The sequence below is a fragment of the Trichosurus vulpecula genome, chromosome 9 (assembly GCF_011100635.1).
Source record: "Trichosurus vulpecula isolate mTriVul1 chromosome 9, mTriVul1.pri, whole genome shotgun sequence".
Taxonomy (NCBI): Eukaryota; Metazoa; Chordata; class Mammalia; order Diprotodontia; family Phalangeridae; genus Trichosurus; species Trichosurus vulpecula.
This window is the reverse complement of record NC_050581.1, coordinates 154,161,034-154,179,213: the sequence shown is the minus strand read 5'-3', so window position 1 is coordinate 154,179,213 and position 18,180 is coordinate 154,161,034. Positions and strand designations below refer to the sequence as shown.

At 47.3% G+C, this 18,180-nt stretch overlaps 1 protein-coding gene across 6 annotated transcripts; it reads left to right on the top strand.

Moving 5' to 3' along the window:
* The first annotated feature begins 1,124 nt into the window (after positions 1–1,124).
* IL17RC (interleukin 17 receptor C) lies at positions 1,125–18,043 on the top strand. 6 transcript variants are annotated; one of them, XM_036739152.1, is made up of 19 exons: positions 1,125–1,487; positions 1,960–1,981; positions 2,234–2,383; positions 3,566–3,643; positions 3,862–3,971; positions 5,732–5,843; positions 7,910–7,954; positions 8,127–8,263; positions 8,946–9,005; positions 9,238–9,292; positions 9,495–9,688; positions 9,960–10,010; positions 11,585–11,630; positions 11,783–11,904; positions 12,420–12,479; positions 16,410–16,455; positions 16,639–16,734; positions 17,018–17,056; positions 17,205–18,043. In XM_036739152.1, the coding sequence occupies exons 1-19, from the start codon at positions 1,377–1,379 to the stop codon at positions 17,795–17,797; spliced, it is 2,127 nt and encodes a 708-aa protein (XP_036595047.1). In that variant the 5' UTR covers positions 1,125–1,376; the 3' UTR covers positions 17,798–18,043. The 6 variants fall into 6 exon arrangements, with proteins under 6 accessions (XP_036595047.1, XP_036595046.1, XP_036595051.1 ...); XM_036739151.1 differs by having other exon boundaries at positions 7,910–7,972; XM_036739156.1 differs by lacking the exon at positions 7,910–7,954.
* The last annotated feature ends 137 nt before the right edge of the window (positions 18,044–18,180 follow it).

Genomic DNA, 18,180 nt, shown 5'->3' with positions numbered 1-18,180 from the left:
TCATATATTATTCCAATTTTCTGGCCTTTGTATATGGAAGTATTGGTGTCCATTGCTGCTTTTTTTAGTTCATAATACAAACAAATTATTTAATGTTTTTAAAAGAAAAGGCATTGCAGGCAATAAAGTGAGGGGTTGACTATTAAAAAAAGGCATCAGTAAACTTTTTTTAAAAAATCAGTATGAAGGAACCCAAATGTACACCAATGGTCCCAAGAATGGGTGGGTGGGAGTCAGATATAAAGAGAAATATAGCAACTAAACTTAACCTTAGAAGAGGAGTTACTATGGACTCCATTACCCTAGACAAAGGTCTGCACTGAAATGGCTGAGATGCTACCCTCCTCTTGGTGGGTTTCAGGGCTAGGTGATCATTAATCTGGTTTATAGTAAGTATTCCTTACCGAGTGGACTGGATAGCTCCCAAGGTCCTTTCTGACTCTCAAATTATGTTATTTTATGAGATCACACACATTTACCAAGCAAGGCTCAGTGTCCTGGGCTTGGTGGAGGGACACATCTCCTTGATTTGTAACTCCAGCCCTCCCTTTTGTGTGGTGAGCAAAGGACCGAAAGGGGCAATTGTTCTCTTAGGGTGACCATGGCCCAGAAGGAATTAACAGTGCCACAATCTCTTGATGCCATCAGTGCTCTAGGCTTATATTGGTGGCAGACTGGGAAGACATGAAGAGGGCAGGGCTTTAAGATCCAGGAGAAATGGGATTGGGTGTTACCTTAACTTCAGCAGCAGGAAGATGAATGTCATACTTTATGACATGAAATAATTCCATACTACTAAGTCCCTGGAGAAGGGCCTCTGGGATGGCCCTCCCCTTTCCCATCTTTCCACAGGATTCCTCTGGGAGGTCTGTGGCCTTGCTCAATATTGCCTTTGGTTAGTAGCCACTCCCTAGCTAGGTGTGTGTGTGTGTGTGTGTGTGAATTGGGAGGATTATACCTTGTGTGGAGTAGCCAGTGAGTTGCCTGCTTCCCAGTCATCCATATTGGGCATGGGGCCCAGTGTTTTGTGGGAGGGACAGGACAGGGGCTGGAACAGGAGGCGGGGACAGCAGGGCTCAGAGCTGAATCGAAAGCACTTTGGATTCAGAGATCAAACTGAAAAGAGTGATCCAAGGAGCCTAGTGACTGGAATCTCTTCCCAACCCTCCCACCCTAGGAGGCCCCAGAGCCAGGATAGGAGTGGGAGGGGAGGGCTCCCATTCCCCACTGTGGTATTGCTGGGCATCCAAGGGGAAAGGAGCAACAGCTAACCACGACAGACTTGAGTGGGGAGGGCAGAAAAAGTTTCTCCCCCGCCAAGGGGGAGCAGCATCAGGCCTGAGCCCTGGCTGACAGCTTTGATCGGCAACTAGAAGATGCCTGTTCCATGGCTCCTCCTCTTCTTCTCCTTGGTTCTTGGTAGCAGGCCCTGGGTCTTCTCTTTGGAGAAGTTGGCAGGGTCTCACGATGATGCTCGATGCTCTCAGGTAGGTTGGGAACCTTGAGTTCCGTAGGGGTCTTGGGGGGTTTAGAGAATGGTCAGGGGAGACTGCACATTCTGGCTTGGGGCTCTGGCAGTATCAGCCATCACCAGCCCATCTCCGGTGTAACTGCCCTTTCAGGTCTGGCTAGGTAAGGCTGGTGCTGGGCTAGGGGGAAGGGCAGAGTGGGGAGAGGGAAGGGGGAAGCAAACAGCTAGCTCTGCTCACCCTTTCCCCCCAGGCTACTTGCTCAGGTATTCTAAGACTTCAGCAGGTTCAAATTTTTGTACTTAGAACTTAAGATTTGAGTAACAGGTACCTCTGGAAAAGTTTTGGGACTCATGGAGGCCCTAGCTGTCTCTCTGTATCCTCAAGGCTAGTACACAAACTGAACCCTGCTCATGGGAGCTCGGAGATGCGCATGGGAAAGTTGAGTAAGGGGAGACATGCAACCTGTGAACCCCCTTTCTTCCCCTAGGGTCTTTCATGTCACCTTTGGGGTGAGTATCAAGAGAAGACTGGAGAAGGAATTTATTTTCCTGCCACTGGTTCCTTGGAGACCTCTACAATCCCTTAGGTCTGGCTGAGCTGGTTCCCGGGGGCTTCCTGGGGAATTCCTTCTATGGGCACCCACCCTTGTACTAGTATTGAGGGCAAGCACAGTAGTATGCCTTCCCTTGTCCCACTTCACCCCTGTTCTGTGCTGGATGGAGTGCGTATTTCCAAAGGCTGTCACTTGCCTCCTCCTTCAGATGATGTGCTCTGCCTGCCAGAGACAATCGAGTCCCCCAAAGACCCTGTGCTGGTGCCCACAAAGCTACAGACAGAGGTGGTCCTTCGATGCACAGAAGAAAGTAACTGTGTCCCTTGTGTTCGAGTGACCCTCCACCTAACAGTGCAGGGTGAGAGAGTGTGTGTGTCTGTGTGTGTCTGTGTGTCTGGGGTGCGGGTGGGGGGGGAGGCAGTATGGGGAGGCACCTCCTGCCCTGATGTGGGTCTCTGGGGTAAGATGGAGAGAGGGTTTATCAAATATGAAAAGAGGTGGAGGGTAGACGAGGTCCTGGGGGTAGGATGGGGTCTAGGGTAAGAGGTAAAAAGGACCTGAGTGAAGAGAGAAAAAGCTGGTAGGGACACAGCTTGGCACAGTGGAATGAAGACTGGATTGATGTCAGAGGATCTGGATTCAAATCTTTCATTCTCCTATCTAGGCTCATAGACTCATGGAGCTAGAGCTAAAAGGGACTCAGAGTCATCTAGTTCAAATTCCCTCCCCCTCCCCCAACATACACACTTCCCATTTTATAGGCTCAGGGAGATTAAATGACTTGCCCAGAGGTGAGATTTGAACTCAGGTCCCCTGATTCCAGAGCAAATAGTCCTTATTTGAACTATACTCCCTCTCTTGGGTGACCTTGGGCATCTGTCATCTAAGGGTGCTATTCTAAAGTCTCTTCTAGCTCTAAATTCTAAATGTTTTAGGGGGCAGGGTAGGCTGGGGGGACAACATTGCACCTAAGAGAGAGACAGCCCTTGATGAGAGACAGGAAGGAGGTACGGGGAAAAAGAAGAGATATTGGTGGGAGGAAAGAGGGGCCAAGACTGGGGCAGAGGATAACTCGTTCTTGCCATCTGTGGATGTCACTAGATTTGAGGGGGAAGAGATCCAAATGATTGAAAAGATAGGGGGAAGGGAAAGGTCCTGTGGAAAGGGGGGAAGGGAGTGGTAAAGACAGAAGAAAACCAGTAAGAGTGTGGTCATCCAAGGAAGGCTCAGGCCCATGGCTAGGAGTGGAGAAGGTTTGGGGGAGAACGATTTCCCCTTAAATTCTCTAGAGGTGGCAGGAACTCAGCTGTTGGCTCAGGGTGCCTCCTACCTGGGCAAGTTGTCCTGGGCTCCTCCATCTCAGATCCCAGAAGTTAAGGAAGGTAGGACCCCTTGGGATGCAGCCCAGAGGCTTTATTTCCCAGCACAGGGAATTCCAGAAAACCTGGGAAAGGGGCCAGAAAACTTACTCATTGTCTCTGAGCTGGGGGTGGGTGGGGTGCTAGGGCACGGGGGCTCTGCCTTTACAAAGTCATTTTAGAGCCTAGGAAGGAGGATCCTGATGAGAACGGGTTCCGAGAAGATGCTGAACCAACACTGCGACCTTGGCCCAGGAATGGTGAGACAGCCCTCTCTGTGTTCCAAGTCTCTGCCCTGCTCCCTCCCTGGGGAAGCATACTTCTTTGCACGCTGTTATCCTTTGTCCCTGATCCCCACTTTACTCCTCAGACCAAAGCTGAGCTGCTATTCCCAACATAGTGTTTTACCACAGCCCTCTGCACTCAGTAGGTTATTCATAAATGTTTGCCAAGCTGAATTGTATTGTGTCTCCCACAGAATCTCTACAGGCAAAAGTCATACTCTCCTTCCAGGCCTATCTCTCTGACCGATGTGTCTTGGTGAAGGTAGAGGTGCCTGCTGCCATGGTACAGCCAGGCCAAAATGTGGTAGGTTAAGGGATGAGAGGGGAGGGAGGCTGTGGGTGCTGCTCCATAGTTTAAGCCTTATCTGTTCCATAGTTTAAGCCTCATCCCAAAGCTATGCTACTGGACACTCTTATACGAACTGGAGGCATAAAGCAGGAAAATATCAGGCTTGGAATCAAAAAACCTGTCTCTGACACTAACTTGTCGTGTGACCTTGGGCAAGTCTCATTATGCTAAGTGCCTCAGTTTCCCTGATTGGTAAAATGGGGATAATTATGCTCTGACTCCCTCATAGGGTTGTTTTCGGGAACAAATAAGGTAATGCTTATGATGATGCTTTGAAAAGGATAAAAACAAAGAGTATTTGAGGAAAGGAAGTGATTTCGGGTGGAACTTTCTCTTTCACGTGAAGGGGAAAAGAAGTATTTATTAAGAGTTTACTATGTGCTAGTTGCCTTGCCTTTTCAGTACTTCGCAAATATTATCTCATTTGATTCTCACAACAACCCTGGGACTTAGGTGCTGTTGTTGTCCCCATGTTACAGTTGAGGAAAGTGAGGCAGAGGCAAGTGACTTGGCCAGGATTACACCAGTAAGCATATAAGGCTAGATTCGAACTCAGATCTTCCTGTCTCCAGATCCATAACTCTCTCTACTTTGTCATTTAGATGCCAATTGTGTTATGGAGGGTACTACACTTGGAGTCAAAAGATCTGGGTTTGAATCTGTATCAGCTGAGTCACTCTCTTTGGACCTCAGTGTCCTTATCTCTAAAATGGATCCCTATACCTTCCCAAGGCTATTGTGAGGAAATTCAAAGGGTAAAAATGATCAAGGCAAATGATTTTTATTTTGCTTCTGGGGAGAGGGGCCAGGAGGGCCTGGTAGGGTAGAGAAAGTCAGGATCGTTTATTGAAGGGAGCTAAGGATCCTGTTAGTGGTCCTTGCTTTTTCTAAAAATTGATTTATTATTAGTTTTAGTTTACAACATTCACTTCCTCAACTTTTTGAGTTTCAAATTTTCTCCCCCTCCCCACCCAAGACAGCATGCAATCAGATATAGGCTCTACATACACCTTCACACTAAACATTTTCACAATAGTCAAGTTGTAAAGAAGAACTATAACCAATGGAATGAACCACAAGAAAGAAGAAACAAAACAGAAACAAAAACAAACAAAAAAGAGCAAATAGTTTGCTTCAATCCGCATTCAAACTCCCTAATTCTTTCTCTGGATGTGAATAGCTTTTTCCATCATGAGTCTTTCAGAATTGTCTTAGATCATTGCATTGCTGAGAAGAGCCAAGTCTATCAAAGTTAGTCATCAGAGATACCACGTGTCTGTAATCATGTATAATGTTCTCCTGATTCTGCTCCCCTTACTCATCATCAGTTCATATAAGTCTTTCCAGGTTCTTTTGAAATCTTCCTGCTCACCATTTCTTATAGCATATTAGCATTCCATTACATTCATATACCACAACTTGTTCAGCCATTCCCCAATTCATGAGCATCCCCTTGATTTCCAATTCTTTGCCACCACGAAAAGAGCTGCTATAAATATTTTCGTATATACTGGTCCGTTTCCCACTTGTGTGATCTCTTTAGGATACAGCCCTAGAAGAGGTATTGCTGAGTCAAAGGGTATGCACATTTTTATAGCCCTTTGGACGAAGTTCCAATTTGATCTCCAGAAAGCTTGAATCAGTTCACAACTCCAAGCCGTTCTTGCTTTTGACCTTAACCCTGACCCATTGTGGGCTTTTTGGCTTTTCCTCAGGGCTCGCTGGTATTTGACTGCTTTAAGGCACCGGTAGGTGGGGAAGTACGGATCTGGTCATATACTCAACCCCCCTATCAGAAGGAACTCAATCACACACAACTACTACCAGGTGAGTCCTAGGCCATTGGGGGAGGGGAGAAACAAGTTAGGACCTTGGCAGCATTTAAAAGAGGAAAAGTTGGTCTTCCATCTCTTTAGCTTCCTCTTTTTGGATCCTTTTTCTCTCCCCCGTCACAACCTACTGTCAGGAAAGGCCTGGAGACTTAACCATTTTTACCTGAAGTTGAGAGGTTTTTTCAATACAAATTTTTATTACAATACAAATTATTTATTTATTACAATACAAATTATTTATTCAATACAAATTTTTATATCACCTACATTTTTGAATAGAGCCTTTCTTTTTCAAGAAAGCCATCCAATATATCCAAGAATTTTTTTAAAAATAAAAAAATTATTCAGCAAAAGTAATGAACACCTCAGGAAAATTCTGACATTAGATGTGCTATTCTACATCTGTAATCTCTGCCCCACCCAAAAAAAGAAGAAAAAGGGGGGGGGCATTTTCTCATATCTTTTCTTTAGGGTCAAATTTGGTCTTTGTAATTTTCGGGTGTTCAACTGGATTTCAGTTTTAATTCCCAAGTTACCTAACCGGGGAGCATTGGCATTTACGTTGAAGACCTGGGTTTAAATCCACACTTTGTCCCTTATCACCCCTGTGACTATGGGCAAGTCACTGCTCCTTGTAGGTTTTAGCTATATCATCTGTAACATCAAGGAATTTGACTTAATGATCTCCAAGGTTCCCCTCCAGCTCCCGAATCTACATCTAGGTAACCTCAGAGCTACCCCCAGCCTTAGCTCTTATTGTAAGATGAAAGGTTCTGGCATTTGAAGCCTTCCACCTGACCCTTCCAGGTTTACTCCACATAACTCCCTCTAAGCACACTAGCGTCCAACAGACTGAGCCTCCTCCTTAACCTTTACATACTCCATTCCTTCTCCATCTTGCATCTCCCCTATGTTCCACCTCTTAAAAACTCTAGTTTCCTTAAAGGCACAGTGCAAGTAGCATCTTTTATGTGAGGCTTTTTCTGATGCCTGCCCTCCCCTGTTCAGCTGCTAATACCTTGTTTTTATTTTTTATGAAAGACCATATGTCGTAGTCTAAAGAGAGCTGGCTTGGCCTGCCTCCATGGGTAGATGGATTTCCCTCACCTGGCAGTTGTCTCTATCAATGAAATCACATATCTAGTCTCTATCCCCATTTATTTTGTACGTACGTGTATATGTACATGTTGTTTCTCCCAATATGGGGATAAGGTGATAATAAGGCATATGTTATAATAATAATGATGATGATGAGGTAACAAGGATGGTTTTGTATCCCCAATATCCAGCACAGTACCTGGCACATAGTAGGTACATAGAAAATATTTACCAAAGGTTGATTAATTTCAGGCATTGGGGGAACATGGGAAAAAGCCCACTAGATTTAAGAATCAGAGTCGCTGGCTTTGAATATTGACTGACTTTACTCCTTGTGTGACTTTTGGACAATCACTTCACTCTCTTGGGCCACCATTTTCTAATCTTTAGTTAAAGGGGTCGATTAGATGACCTCTAAGGTCCTTTCCAGCTCCCGTCATCCTAGGCATCTGGGGAGGAAGGAAGCAAGCACAGGTTTTATTGCAATCTTGTGACATGGAAACATGACATCACTATGTTGGGGTCAAGGTACAGTGTGTCCTACTGTGGCTGATCCGACCAATATGAGCTTGGAAGGTTCTACCACAGGTTGGGCACAAATAGTTCACATGAATATTTGGAGTGGAGATGGCTCTAAATTTGTGTGTCTCACATTCCTTTCGAGCTACAGCAATTCTGCTTTGCTCATAAGCACAGAGCTTTCTTTGATGAGGGCACACCATGCTAGGTGTCCTGTAGCCAGTGTCTCTCATGTCTCACAATCGATTCTAAGGTTCTTCAGAGAGACCTTGAAAGTGTCCCTGTATCTCTTCTTCTGACCTCTGTGTGAGTGCTTGCCTTGCGTGGTTCTAACCATGGACTGGCTAGAACCAGGGAGTAAGAACCAGTGAAGAGACATTATCTCTTCCCCTCCTGTTTTCCTCCTAGTCCCTCCTGAGGGCCTTCATTCTGTTCTCTCCTCAGATTGCATCGGGCCTGAATTGCAGGACAGCGTCCGGAGCTGCTGGGGTATAGAATGGAGTGGGGGTGAGAGGAGGGGGAAGTTGGGAGACAGGGCAAGTTTGAGAGCAGGAGGAGACAGAGGGGAGCCTGAGTCGGGGGTGGGGCAGACAGCAGGAAGTAACATTGCTAGGGATGAAAGAGGGGGATGGAACTTCAGCCCCCTCCAATTCCCTTCCAGTGCTGCCCTGGTTCAATGTCTCAGCTGAAGGAGATGCTATACAGCTGGTGCTGGATGTCTCCACTGAGCAGAACTATATCCTCTACCTTTACTGGAATCAGACCCGGAATTTTAGCACAAGGTTTCGTGAAGTCTTGGTAAGAAGGGATACAGCTCTCTGATATAATACCCCATTTCTGTTTCAGTCTCCTGCCCTCTCTTCCCTCCACTCCATCCAGATCTCCAAGCCTGGCTCCTCCCTGCCTGGGATCTCCTAGTCAGCACGTCTTCCTCTCCCCTCCTCTCCAATAAACAAACCAACCACCTCGAGTATCACAGTCTCCCCCTCCCCCTTTCACTCTCTGAAGTTCCTCTTTGGGTCCCTCCTACCTTTCCTGTCTTTTCTCCTTCCTGGTCCCTCCCTGACCCTTGCCCAGATCCTATTCCCTAGAGAACCCTTGTTCTCTGGTGCCAGCCAACACACCCTGGATGTGGTATTCTCTGACAAGAGTTCAGGAGCTCCTATCTCCCACTGCACCCTCACACTTATTCCAACAGTACTTTTATTTTAAAAGGAGACTCTCAAAAACAAGAACGCCTCCAGGACCCAAATGGTGAATCTGTAATGAGAGAATTTCATGCACTGGGGATCGTCAGAAGGGGAGATCATTGGGGAATAGAGCTGCTCCCCTCCCCTCAGTTCTGGCTGGCTCCTTTCTTTGGCCATAGCTTCTTGTCTCATTCCCAGGAGCCTGTCTTCCCTCCTTCCCTCCCCTGACTCCCCACCCTATCTCATAATAGTGGTGGTATCTCAGATTCCGTCCTTGACTTCTCCCCTAGACAGGACCACAGAATATCACCCTGAACCAAACGGATCTTGTCCCTTGCCTCTGTATCCAGGTAGGAACTGAGCCTACCCAAGGCCTGAAGCTTGGTGGTGGTGGTGGTAGATTCAGAATTCTCTCCCTGAGCCTAAGGGGGTGTGTGTGTGTGTGTGTGTGTGTGTGTGTGTGTGTGTGTGTGTGTGTGTGTGTGTGTGTAGGGAGTGGGAGAAGAAAGGACCCTGTTCCTAAATCAAAGAAAGGTTAAGCCCTACCTTCCGTTCCTTTACCTAAACTGATTTATTTTACAGATGTGGCCAAATATGCACGATGCCATCAGAAACAGCCATTGCCCCTTCTGGGAGGGTGAGAAAGTTTGGGATCCTGGGGTCAAAGCAGGGGGAGGCAGTCGCTGGTCCTGGAATGATATTGGGGTGGGGATACAGAGAGAAAATGAAGCCTGGGGAGGGGACGGTGAGGGGGGGATGGGAGGTAGAAGTGGGAGAGTTCCTCTGGGGGGTGGCACACGTGAGGAATACCTGGGTTTCTCACAACTCTTCCTCCCCAGACTCTAGGGCCCACAAGAATCTGTGGAGCCACAGCAAGCTGAAGCTGCAGTTCTGGGGGACCACGGGCCTGAGCTGGAGGGTGGAGGCGCCCTGCCACTTGTCTGCTGAGATTGTTCTCTGTTGGAAGCCAATGAATAGTGAGCCCTGCCAACCCCTGCCTCTGCCCCTGCCTCGGCAGAATGTCACCGTGAATGTAAGGGAAGGGAAAACAGAAGGGAGGGCAGTGAGGGCAAGAGGAAGAGGGGGAATCAGGGAGTAGGCTGGGGAATAGTGGAAGGAGGAGGGATGACAGAAACCAGCGACTGTTACCTGGAAATCAGCTCAGATAATCCAAGAGGTTGGGGTGGGGAGGATGTTAGAGGTTATTACACACACACACACACACACCCCTACCTTGTGACTGTTAACCCTGCTGATCTCCTTCTCCTTCTCCTTCTCTCCTTCCCTTCTTTTCTTCTCTGCAGAAATCCCAGGACCTCCCTCTGCGGACTCTCCATCCCAATGTCTGTGTTCAGGTGAGATCCCAAAGAAGGAAAGAGAATGCTGGAGCCAGTAGAACTGGAGCTCTGGGTTCTGCTTCGAGCTCTGCCACACACTCCTGGTGTGACTCTGGATCGGGCCCTTCCCTTCTCTGAGACTCAGTTTCCTCATCTGTCAAAAGGTGATAATCACACCCACCCCGCCTACTTTCTGGAATTGTCTGGAGGATCACCTTTGACGTAGTGGAAAGAACATTAACAAAGGAGAGAGGAGGCTTGGGCTTAAGGATTGACCATGCCACGAGCTGATTTTGTGACCTATTACAAGTCACTTCCTTACTGGGCCTCGGTTTCCTCGTCTGTAAAGTTGGGGCGGGGAGGACTAGATCAGGGGTTCCTACCTTCACTTCCTTCAGACTCAAAGGGTTGGTGGATATATTTCAAGGGATCTTGGAACTTGGGAGGGGGAAAAATCACTTCTTTCTTTTTACTAACCTCTAACTGAAATTCACCATTTCCCTTCGGTTATGAATGTAAGCAACAAACCATTATTCTAAGAAGGGTCCACAGGATTCATCAGACTGCCAGCAGGACCCATGACACAAATAAGGTCCAGAACTCCCAGGCTGTGTTCTTCTGACTCTGTCTGGGCTAGTAGGTGGAGGCACCGAGCCTCTTGTCCCTGGAAGTGATATTTTACTGGCAAATACTTGATTTCTTTCTATTGGAGGTAAATGAATATATATGAAAGAGCTTTTTAAAAATTGCCATACAAATGTAAGGTATTATCATCATTATTCACCAAACTTTGACTTCATTGGCATAGAAAACTCCTTCTATCATTGCAGAGAGACTTTGTAACTCCTGCTCCTCGAGCTGTCTGGAAGTACTGAATGGTTAAATGATTTATCCAGGGTCATACAGCTAGTACTGGTCAGAGGCAGGACCTGGACCCAGGCCTGCCTGACTCATTAGGCACAACACCAAAATTCCTCCTCATCACTATAACTTGTTTTTATATTTTAAACTTATCCTTCTTGTAATAACAATAGGCAGCATGCACATATCACTTAGGTTTGCAAAGTCCTTTACGACATTGTCTCATTTGATTCTTACAATGATCCTTGGAAGGTAGGTGCTATCGGTATCCCCATTTTATAGACTAGACCGAAGCAAACAGAGGTTAAGTGACTTGCCCAAGGTCATACAGCTAGTAAGCATCTGAACTCAGTCAGGCCTAGTGTTCTATCCACTGAGTGACTTTTGTTGTTGTTGTTAAATTTGTGACCCCAATTGAGGTTTTTTATTTTTGGCAAACTCTTCAGTTTTGTCATTTTCTTCTCCAGTTCATTTTACAAATGAGGAAACTGAGCCAAACAGGGTTAAGTGACTCGCCCAGGGTCACACAGCTAGTAAATGTCTGAGGCCACATTTGAACTCAGGTCCTCCTTACTCCAGGGCTGGTGCTCTATCTACTATGCCATCTAGCTGCCTGTTATTATTATTTGGGATATGTGCCCTTCTCCTTTCCCTACCCCTGCCTTTCTCCTAGCCTTCCCTTCCCCTTCCTCCTTCATCAGGCTTCCTGATTCTGTCCTTCTTCCCTCTAGGTGTGGAGTAGGGAAACTCTCCAGATTCAGGAGTGTCCACAGGAGGGTGAGTGAGATGCTGGAAGGAAGAAACGGGGAGACCTGGCCAGGGAAAGACTTGAAGAAAGATGGAAAGGGGTGGGGGAGCGGTGGTGGTCAGGTTGAAGAGAGTCAGAGAAGGGTCTCCTTCTGATTTTTCTGACCTTTAACCCCTCCCAGATATTTTGGGCCCCCTAAGGGATGACGTGCTACTGCTGGAGACTTGGGGACCTCAGGAGAACCGTTCCTTCTGTGCCATGGAGACCAGTGGGTGCACCCCACTGCCAAGCATAGCCCACACAGTGAGAGCCAACCCCACATCCTACAGCCATGCCATCCTCCCCCATCCCCAACAGCTACTCCCTATTGCAGCTCCCAATCTTCCAGTGAGGCCCCCCTCCATTCTCTGGCTTTGGACTTGCAGTCAGAAAAACAAACTCTTACTAGCTTTGTGATTCTGGGCAACTCACTTAAGTTTTTGGTGCCTCAGTTTCCTTATTGTAAAATAAAGGGGTTGGACTTGATCACATGCAAGGTGCCTCTCAGCTCTTCATTCTTGATCTGCTTTACCCCCTGATTTTTCCATCTCAAACCTTATGTCTATAAAGCCTGAGGTCACTTGCAGGTCCCCAAAGTAACCTTGAGGTTTGAGGGGTCTTGCTTCTGTGTACCTCCCCCCTCGACCGAAGCTCCCTCCCCTCTCCCGAGCTCCTGCCCTCCTCCCCTAAGGTCCACCCACCTTCCCCACTCCAGCTCCCTCCCTCCTTCCAACTCTGGTGGGGCCCTGTGTGACAGCTCCTCCTTTTGGCTTTGACAGAGAGCAGCCCTCCTTGGAAAACAGCTTCTTCAAGATCTCCAGTCTGGCCAGTGTGTACAGGTCAGTGAAGGGGAGAGGCCAGCAAAGGTGGGCAGGCAGTATGAGGGAGGGCATCCTAGTCAAACATCCTGGCCTAGGAGAATGGAAGGGATACTGGACAGAGACAGAAGATCTGTGTTTGAGTTCCAGAACTGATGTTTTCATTGTGGTAGTCACTTAGCTAACTACTCTGCCCTTCTGTTAGCAACCTCGACTCTAATATGGGAATGATAAAAAACCAAAACAAAACTGTATGGTACAGTGGGAAACTCACCTTTGATTCTCCTGGATCTGATACTTATTACCAGGAATAACTGTGATAATCATTTAACTTTACTGTGCCTCAGTTTTCTCATCTGTAAAATTCAGGCAATGACCTAGATGGCCTCTGAGGTCACTTCCAACTCTAGGTCTGTGATCCTATGAAGGAAAGTTACCCATGTGACATACAGTGAGACATGCTGGCCTCAGAGTTAGGAAAGCCTGGGTTCAAGCCCCACAGGTGACATATACTGGTGGTGTGGCTGGGCAAGTCACTTAACCTCCCCCCCAGTGCCCAGGCCACTTACTAAGAACCACAGCAGAAAGGAAGAGAGAGTTTCCTGATCTGGAAGTTCTCTACGTCAATGAAATCACAGTTCTGCACCCAAACTTGTCCTTCCTGCCTCACAGGGTTGTGAGCAAAGTGCTTAGAATGAATCAGAAGGAAGTCACTTTCCTTTCTTCTCTCTTTCCTTCTTAGTGTCTTCCTTTGTGAAATTAGTGGAGGATGAGGGAGGCAGAGAGGTTGCACTGGATTAGATGACCTCTGTTCTAGGGTCCCTACCAGCTCTGACATTCTATGTTCTAACACTTCATGACCTCAGATCCCTCCCAAGCTCCTCCTCTTCTCATATTCTATGTTTTAAGGTCTCTTCTGGCTCTAATACTGTTCTAACATTCTATGTTCCATGGTCCCTAAGATGCTATCATTTGTAAAATATATATATATGTCCCTGCCATTTCCTAAAGAAGTCTAAAATAGAACCTCTTCTTGTAACAAATAAGGGCAGTTAATAAAAACAAATCAACACACTGGCCATGTCTGAAAATGTATCCCTCATCCCACATCTGTGTGGTCCACCTCTGCTGCCAAGATGAGAGCCAGGCTTCCCCCTTCAATCAGTTCTCTGAAGTCAGGATGGGTCGCTGCATTGATCAGAGGTCTGAATTCCTTCAATGTGGTTTCCTTTACTGTGATCATCATATACATTATTCTCCTGGGCTAACATGCAATATCATAAGGTTCCTTCTGGTTCTCACATTCTGTGTTCTTACATTGTATGGTTTCAGTTCTCTGCTGGATCTGAAAGTCTGTGCTTAAAGTCCACGCCCACTCTCACACTCCATGGGCTAACACTATTAACAAGGTCCCTTCTGGCTTTAATACCTTGTCTTTAAAGTTCCTTTGAGCTCCAGTCTTCTGTCACTCTGTAGTAAACACCACCAACAGGGATCTACTTTGTTCAGAGCTTTGGGCTGGACCTTCTAGGAAGATGTAGAGGAAGCTAATTGACTAATGGGGAAACCAGTAAACACAGAAAGCTGCTTTTCTAACTCCCACAGCACCTAGCAAAGTGCCTGCCATGTAGGAGATTACTGATGCCAGAAATCTGATCTCTTGCTATTTGTAGTGAGCACTGCTATCCCCTGCTCTCTCTCCCTCCCCCACACAGCCTGGGCTCTGGGGCAATACTCATATTTAGATGGCATTATTAGATTGCTTTTTATGCAATATAACCATGGAATATGAGCTAATTTTTCTGCCAGGAGCAAATCCCTCTCTGTATTTAAATCTCTGTTCTTGGAACCTCCCAGAAAGGTTTTCCCATAATTTGTTGATGATTTACTGCCATGTTAAAACAGAAAAACAGAAACGAACAATACCACTAACTCTGCCTCTGACCTGTTATGTGGTCATAGGCAAGTCACTGAGCATTTATGGTCTTCAACTTCCTTCAGTTAGAATGTGAAAAAAAAAGAACAACAAAACCCCAGTATTATTATACATCAAGCTTGGATCAAAAGAAGAGATAAGAAAATTACTCCTTCCTTCCTTTGTAGAGGTGGGGGACTATGGATGTGGAACATTGAGTACACAGTCAGGCATTTTGGTTAGTTTTATCCAATTGATTTCCCTCCCACCTCTTTTCTTTTTTATTCACTGTTACAAGGGATAGCTTGCTAGGTAGGGGAGATGGGAAAGATGTGCTCAGAAATGAAGATGATGTAAAAGCAAAAGATATGTCAATAAAAATAAATTTTAAAACATAAGAAGGGTTGGACTAGTTCTAAAATTCTATGATTCTATGAAGACTAGGAATTTTCTGATACTCAATTCAGTTATATTTAAATGCATAGGAATTAATTCCATTTTACAATTAGTTTCATAATTTTACAATTCATTTCATCAAATAATATTTCTCAAAACGTAACCAAGATGGATTTTGGAAAACCCCTGATATGCCTGATGCTGTGGGGAATTTAAGAAAATGACACTTACAGGATATCATCCATGAAACAATTGTGATAATACAAGATAGAACATAATGACTGTATTGGTCCAAACACAGGCTACACCTAAATATAGTCTGCATAATAAAATCTCTTTGAAAGGAAACATGTGAGTATGTCCTTAAAAATAATTGGTTATAGGGCGCACAGGTTTTATACAAGGCAGATACTGTGGGAAAGTACAGCATTTATTTGGACCAGTATGGTAAGTGAAAAATGTTTGGGATGGACTTTAAGTTGCTGAGAAGATCAGAGGGGACTGGAGCATCCAGGAAGAAAAGGGGTTTAAGGTAGTTCTTAAACTGAGATTTGGAAGGATAGGATTTGGGGGGTGGACGGCATGGCATAGTACAGGGAGTCAGGAGATCTGGGTTCAAATTCCAACCTTGATACTTATTGTCTGTGTGTTGTTGCTCAATAGTGTCTGACTCGTGCTGACCCCATTTGGGATTTTCTTGGCAAAGCTGTTGGAGTGGTTTGCCATTGCCTTCTCCCTTCATTTTACAGATAAGGAAACTGAGGCAAACAGGGTTAAGTGACTTGCTCAGGGTCACACAGCTAAGTGTCTGAAGACTGGATTTGAATTCAGGAAGAGGAGTCTTTCTGACTCTAAGTCCTAGCTGCTCTGTACTGTCTGTGTGAACGTGGGCAGATCAATTAACGTTTTCTGAGGTTTAAGTTCATCACCTGTCGAATGAGAATAATAACGTTCATCAGGAAGTACTTTGTGAAGCTGAAAATACTCTAGAGGATCCCCAGATTCAGAGCTGGAAAGGACCTGTAGAGACATGGACACTGGATTCACGATTTCATTGATAGAAATTACCAGATGAGGAAACTTTCTATCAAGGTGGGACAGCGCCTTAGAACACGTATCCAGGGTCACACAACAGGGATGTCAAACGGAGGATTTGGTTCTTTCTGGCTAACTCTATCCATGAACACACTGCTTCTACATCAAGTTTAACTTCTCAAACTGAGGGCCAGGGATATAGAAAGACTTGTCCAAGGTCACATAGGTACTAAGGAAGTGAACCTGGGATTTAAACCCAGGTCCTCTGACAATGACTGCAATCTATTCCCCATCATTTCCCCCAGCTTCTCCCCTCCAATCTCTGTCTCTGTCTCACTGTCTCTGTCTCTCTCAAGAGTGAGGAGGGAAAGTGGATAAAGAGTTCCTCAAAGGCTGAGAGATGAATTGTCAAGGTGGTCATGATTCTGGGATGGCTTTGGAAGAATTTCAGAGATATGGTCTGACAGAGGGAAAGGAGGCAAAACAAGATATTATCCTAGAAGGGAAAAGAGGAGGAGGCAATCCATAATGGGAGGGGGGGGAGGGGCGGGGCGGAGACAGGGTGAGGGGCTCCAGGAAGTTAATGACATGCTTATACTTTGCAGTTGTGGAATGACACAGGGATCTTGTGGGCTTGCTCTCTTCAAAAGTGTGAGTATGTCTGGGGAAGGAAGGGTAGTGGGTGGTACCTGGACTCATGGGGAGCCCTAGAACCTCCTGATCACTGAGGGAGAAGATCTGAGGGATGTCATGGTGCCCACCTCCCCTTCCCACCCCCTCAAGAGGCCCCGGTCACTAGCCCTGGTGCTGACTTCTCCCCATTCTGTCCCTTAGACACCCATGAGCGTTGGGTCCTGGTTTGGCTGGCCTTCCTACTACTAGCTGCTTGTATTCTGCTTCTCCTCCTGCTCAACAGAGGTGGTATGAAAGGTGAGATGTTACCCTTTAGGGACGCTATCTCCTGGGGCAAGACCAGAACAGATCTCTCCTTCTCCTTTCCATCCCCTAGGCTTTCAGGGATTTTCCTCTTTCTGACACAGCTTAGATACTGCAAAGAGCCCAGTTAGGAAGTCCCTAGCGGGGAGGGAGGAGAGGGAGGTGGGGTAGTGACCTAGAACGACCCAGCCCTAGCAGGCCTAGAATGCCAAACCTAAATACCAAGTACTTCCAGGGGCCAGGCTGATTGGCTGCCTCTGCCCCTCTCCCTTCGCAGGGTGGCTGCAATTCTTGAAGGAGGATTACCGCTATGGGGGTGAGTGTCAAGGGCGGGGATCCCGGGTCACACCTCTCCCTATTCTCTATATAGTGGGGCTGTGAGCTGGGGATGGGGCTAGGAAAGAGGTCCGGGATACTTCCTTACTCCGCTCCTTCCCACCCAACCATGGTTCTCTTTCTTGCAGGGGCTTCCCGTCCGCGTAGAGCCCTCCTCCTCTACTCTCCAGACCATGCCAGCTTTGAGCGCCTCGTGGGCACCCTGGCCACAGCCCTGCGGCAGCTGCATATCTCCGTGTCTGTGGACCTGTGGCACCGGAGGGAATTAAGTGCCCTGGGCCCCCTGGCCTGGTTTCATGCCCAGCGTCGGCAAGCCCTGCAAGAAGGTGGGGTGGTCATCTTGCTCTTTTCCCCGGGGGCCGTGACGCTCTGCCAGGAGTGGCTCCAAGAGGTGGGCGTTGCACAGAGACCTGCCCCCACTGCGGACACCTTTGCTGCTTCTCTCAGCTGTGTGCTACCTGACTTCCTGGAGGGCAGGGCGGCCGGGTGCTACGTGGTGGCCTGCTTTGAGGAGCTGCTTCCCCCCAAGGGGATACCCGACCTCTTCCAGGCCGTGCCAGTCTTCTCTTTGCCCTCACAGATGCCTGCCTTCCTGAAGGCACTGCTGGGGGCTGGCAAACGACGCCAGGACACTTTGAAAGCTCATGCCACACGAGTGGGTCAGTACCTCCAGCCTGCCCTGGAGGAGTGCCTGCAGCTGGGGTCATCGTCCTCTCTCTGACCCAGCCTTGGCCCCTCGCCCAGTGTGTCCAAGAGCAACAGCCAGATCCAAGTGCCCTGCAGCCTCTGGATTTGCATCCACCTGGAGCAAAGGTCTCCTCCTCGCTGTAAATCCCGCCCATCAGTGCCTGAGACATGTGGATTTGGGGGGATGGGAACCCTTCCTGCCTAGGCGGGGGTCTCTGGGAACCGCTGCTTTGGGCTGCGTGGGCATATCTGGATGAATAAAGATAGACTTATTTTTGTAGCCTCCGAGCCTCCAGTCTATACATCTGGGCAATGGGCTGGGGAGCCCAGGACACCGCCCTCGCGCGGTCCGCGCGTCGTCTCTTTAAAAGCCCGGACAGGTGCACCCCAAGCCAGCTCCCATTGGCCGCTCGGGTA

Coding starts and splice junctions, on each gene's coding strand:
- IL17RC (XM_036739151.1), top strand. CDS start 1,377: ATGCCTGTTCCATGGCTCCTCCTCTTCTTCTCCTTGGTTCTTGGTAGC. Junction 1,982..2,233: donor TCTTTCATGTCACCTTTGGG/GTGAGTATCAAG, acceptor CTCCTCCTTCAG/ATGATGTGCTCTGCCTGCCA. Junction 3,644..3,861: donor GCGACCTTGGCCCAGGAATG/GTGAGACAGCCC, acceptor TGTCTCCCACAG/AATCTCTACAGGCAAAAGTC.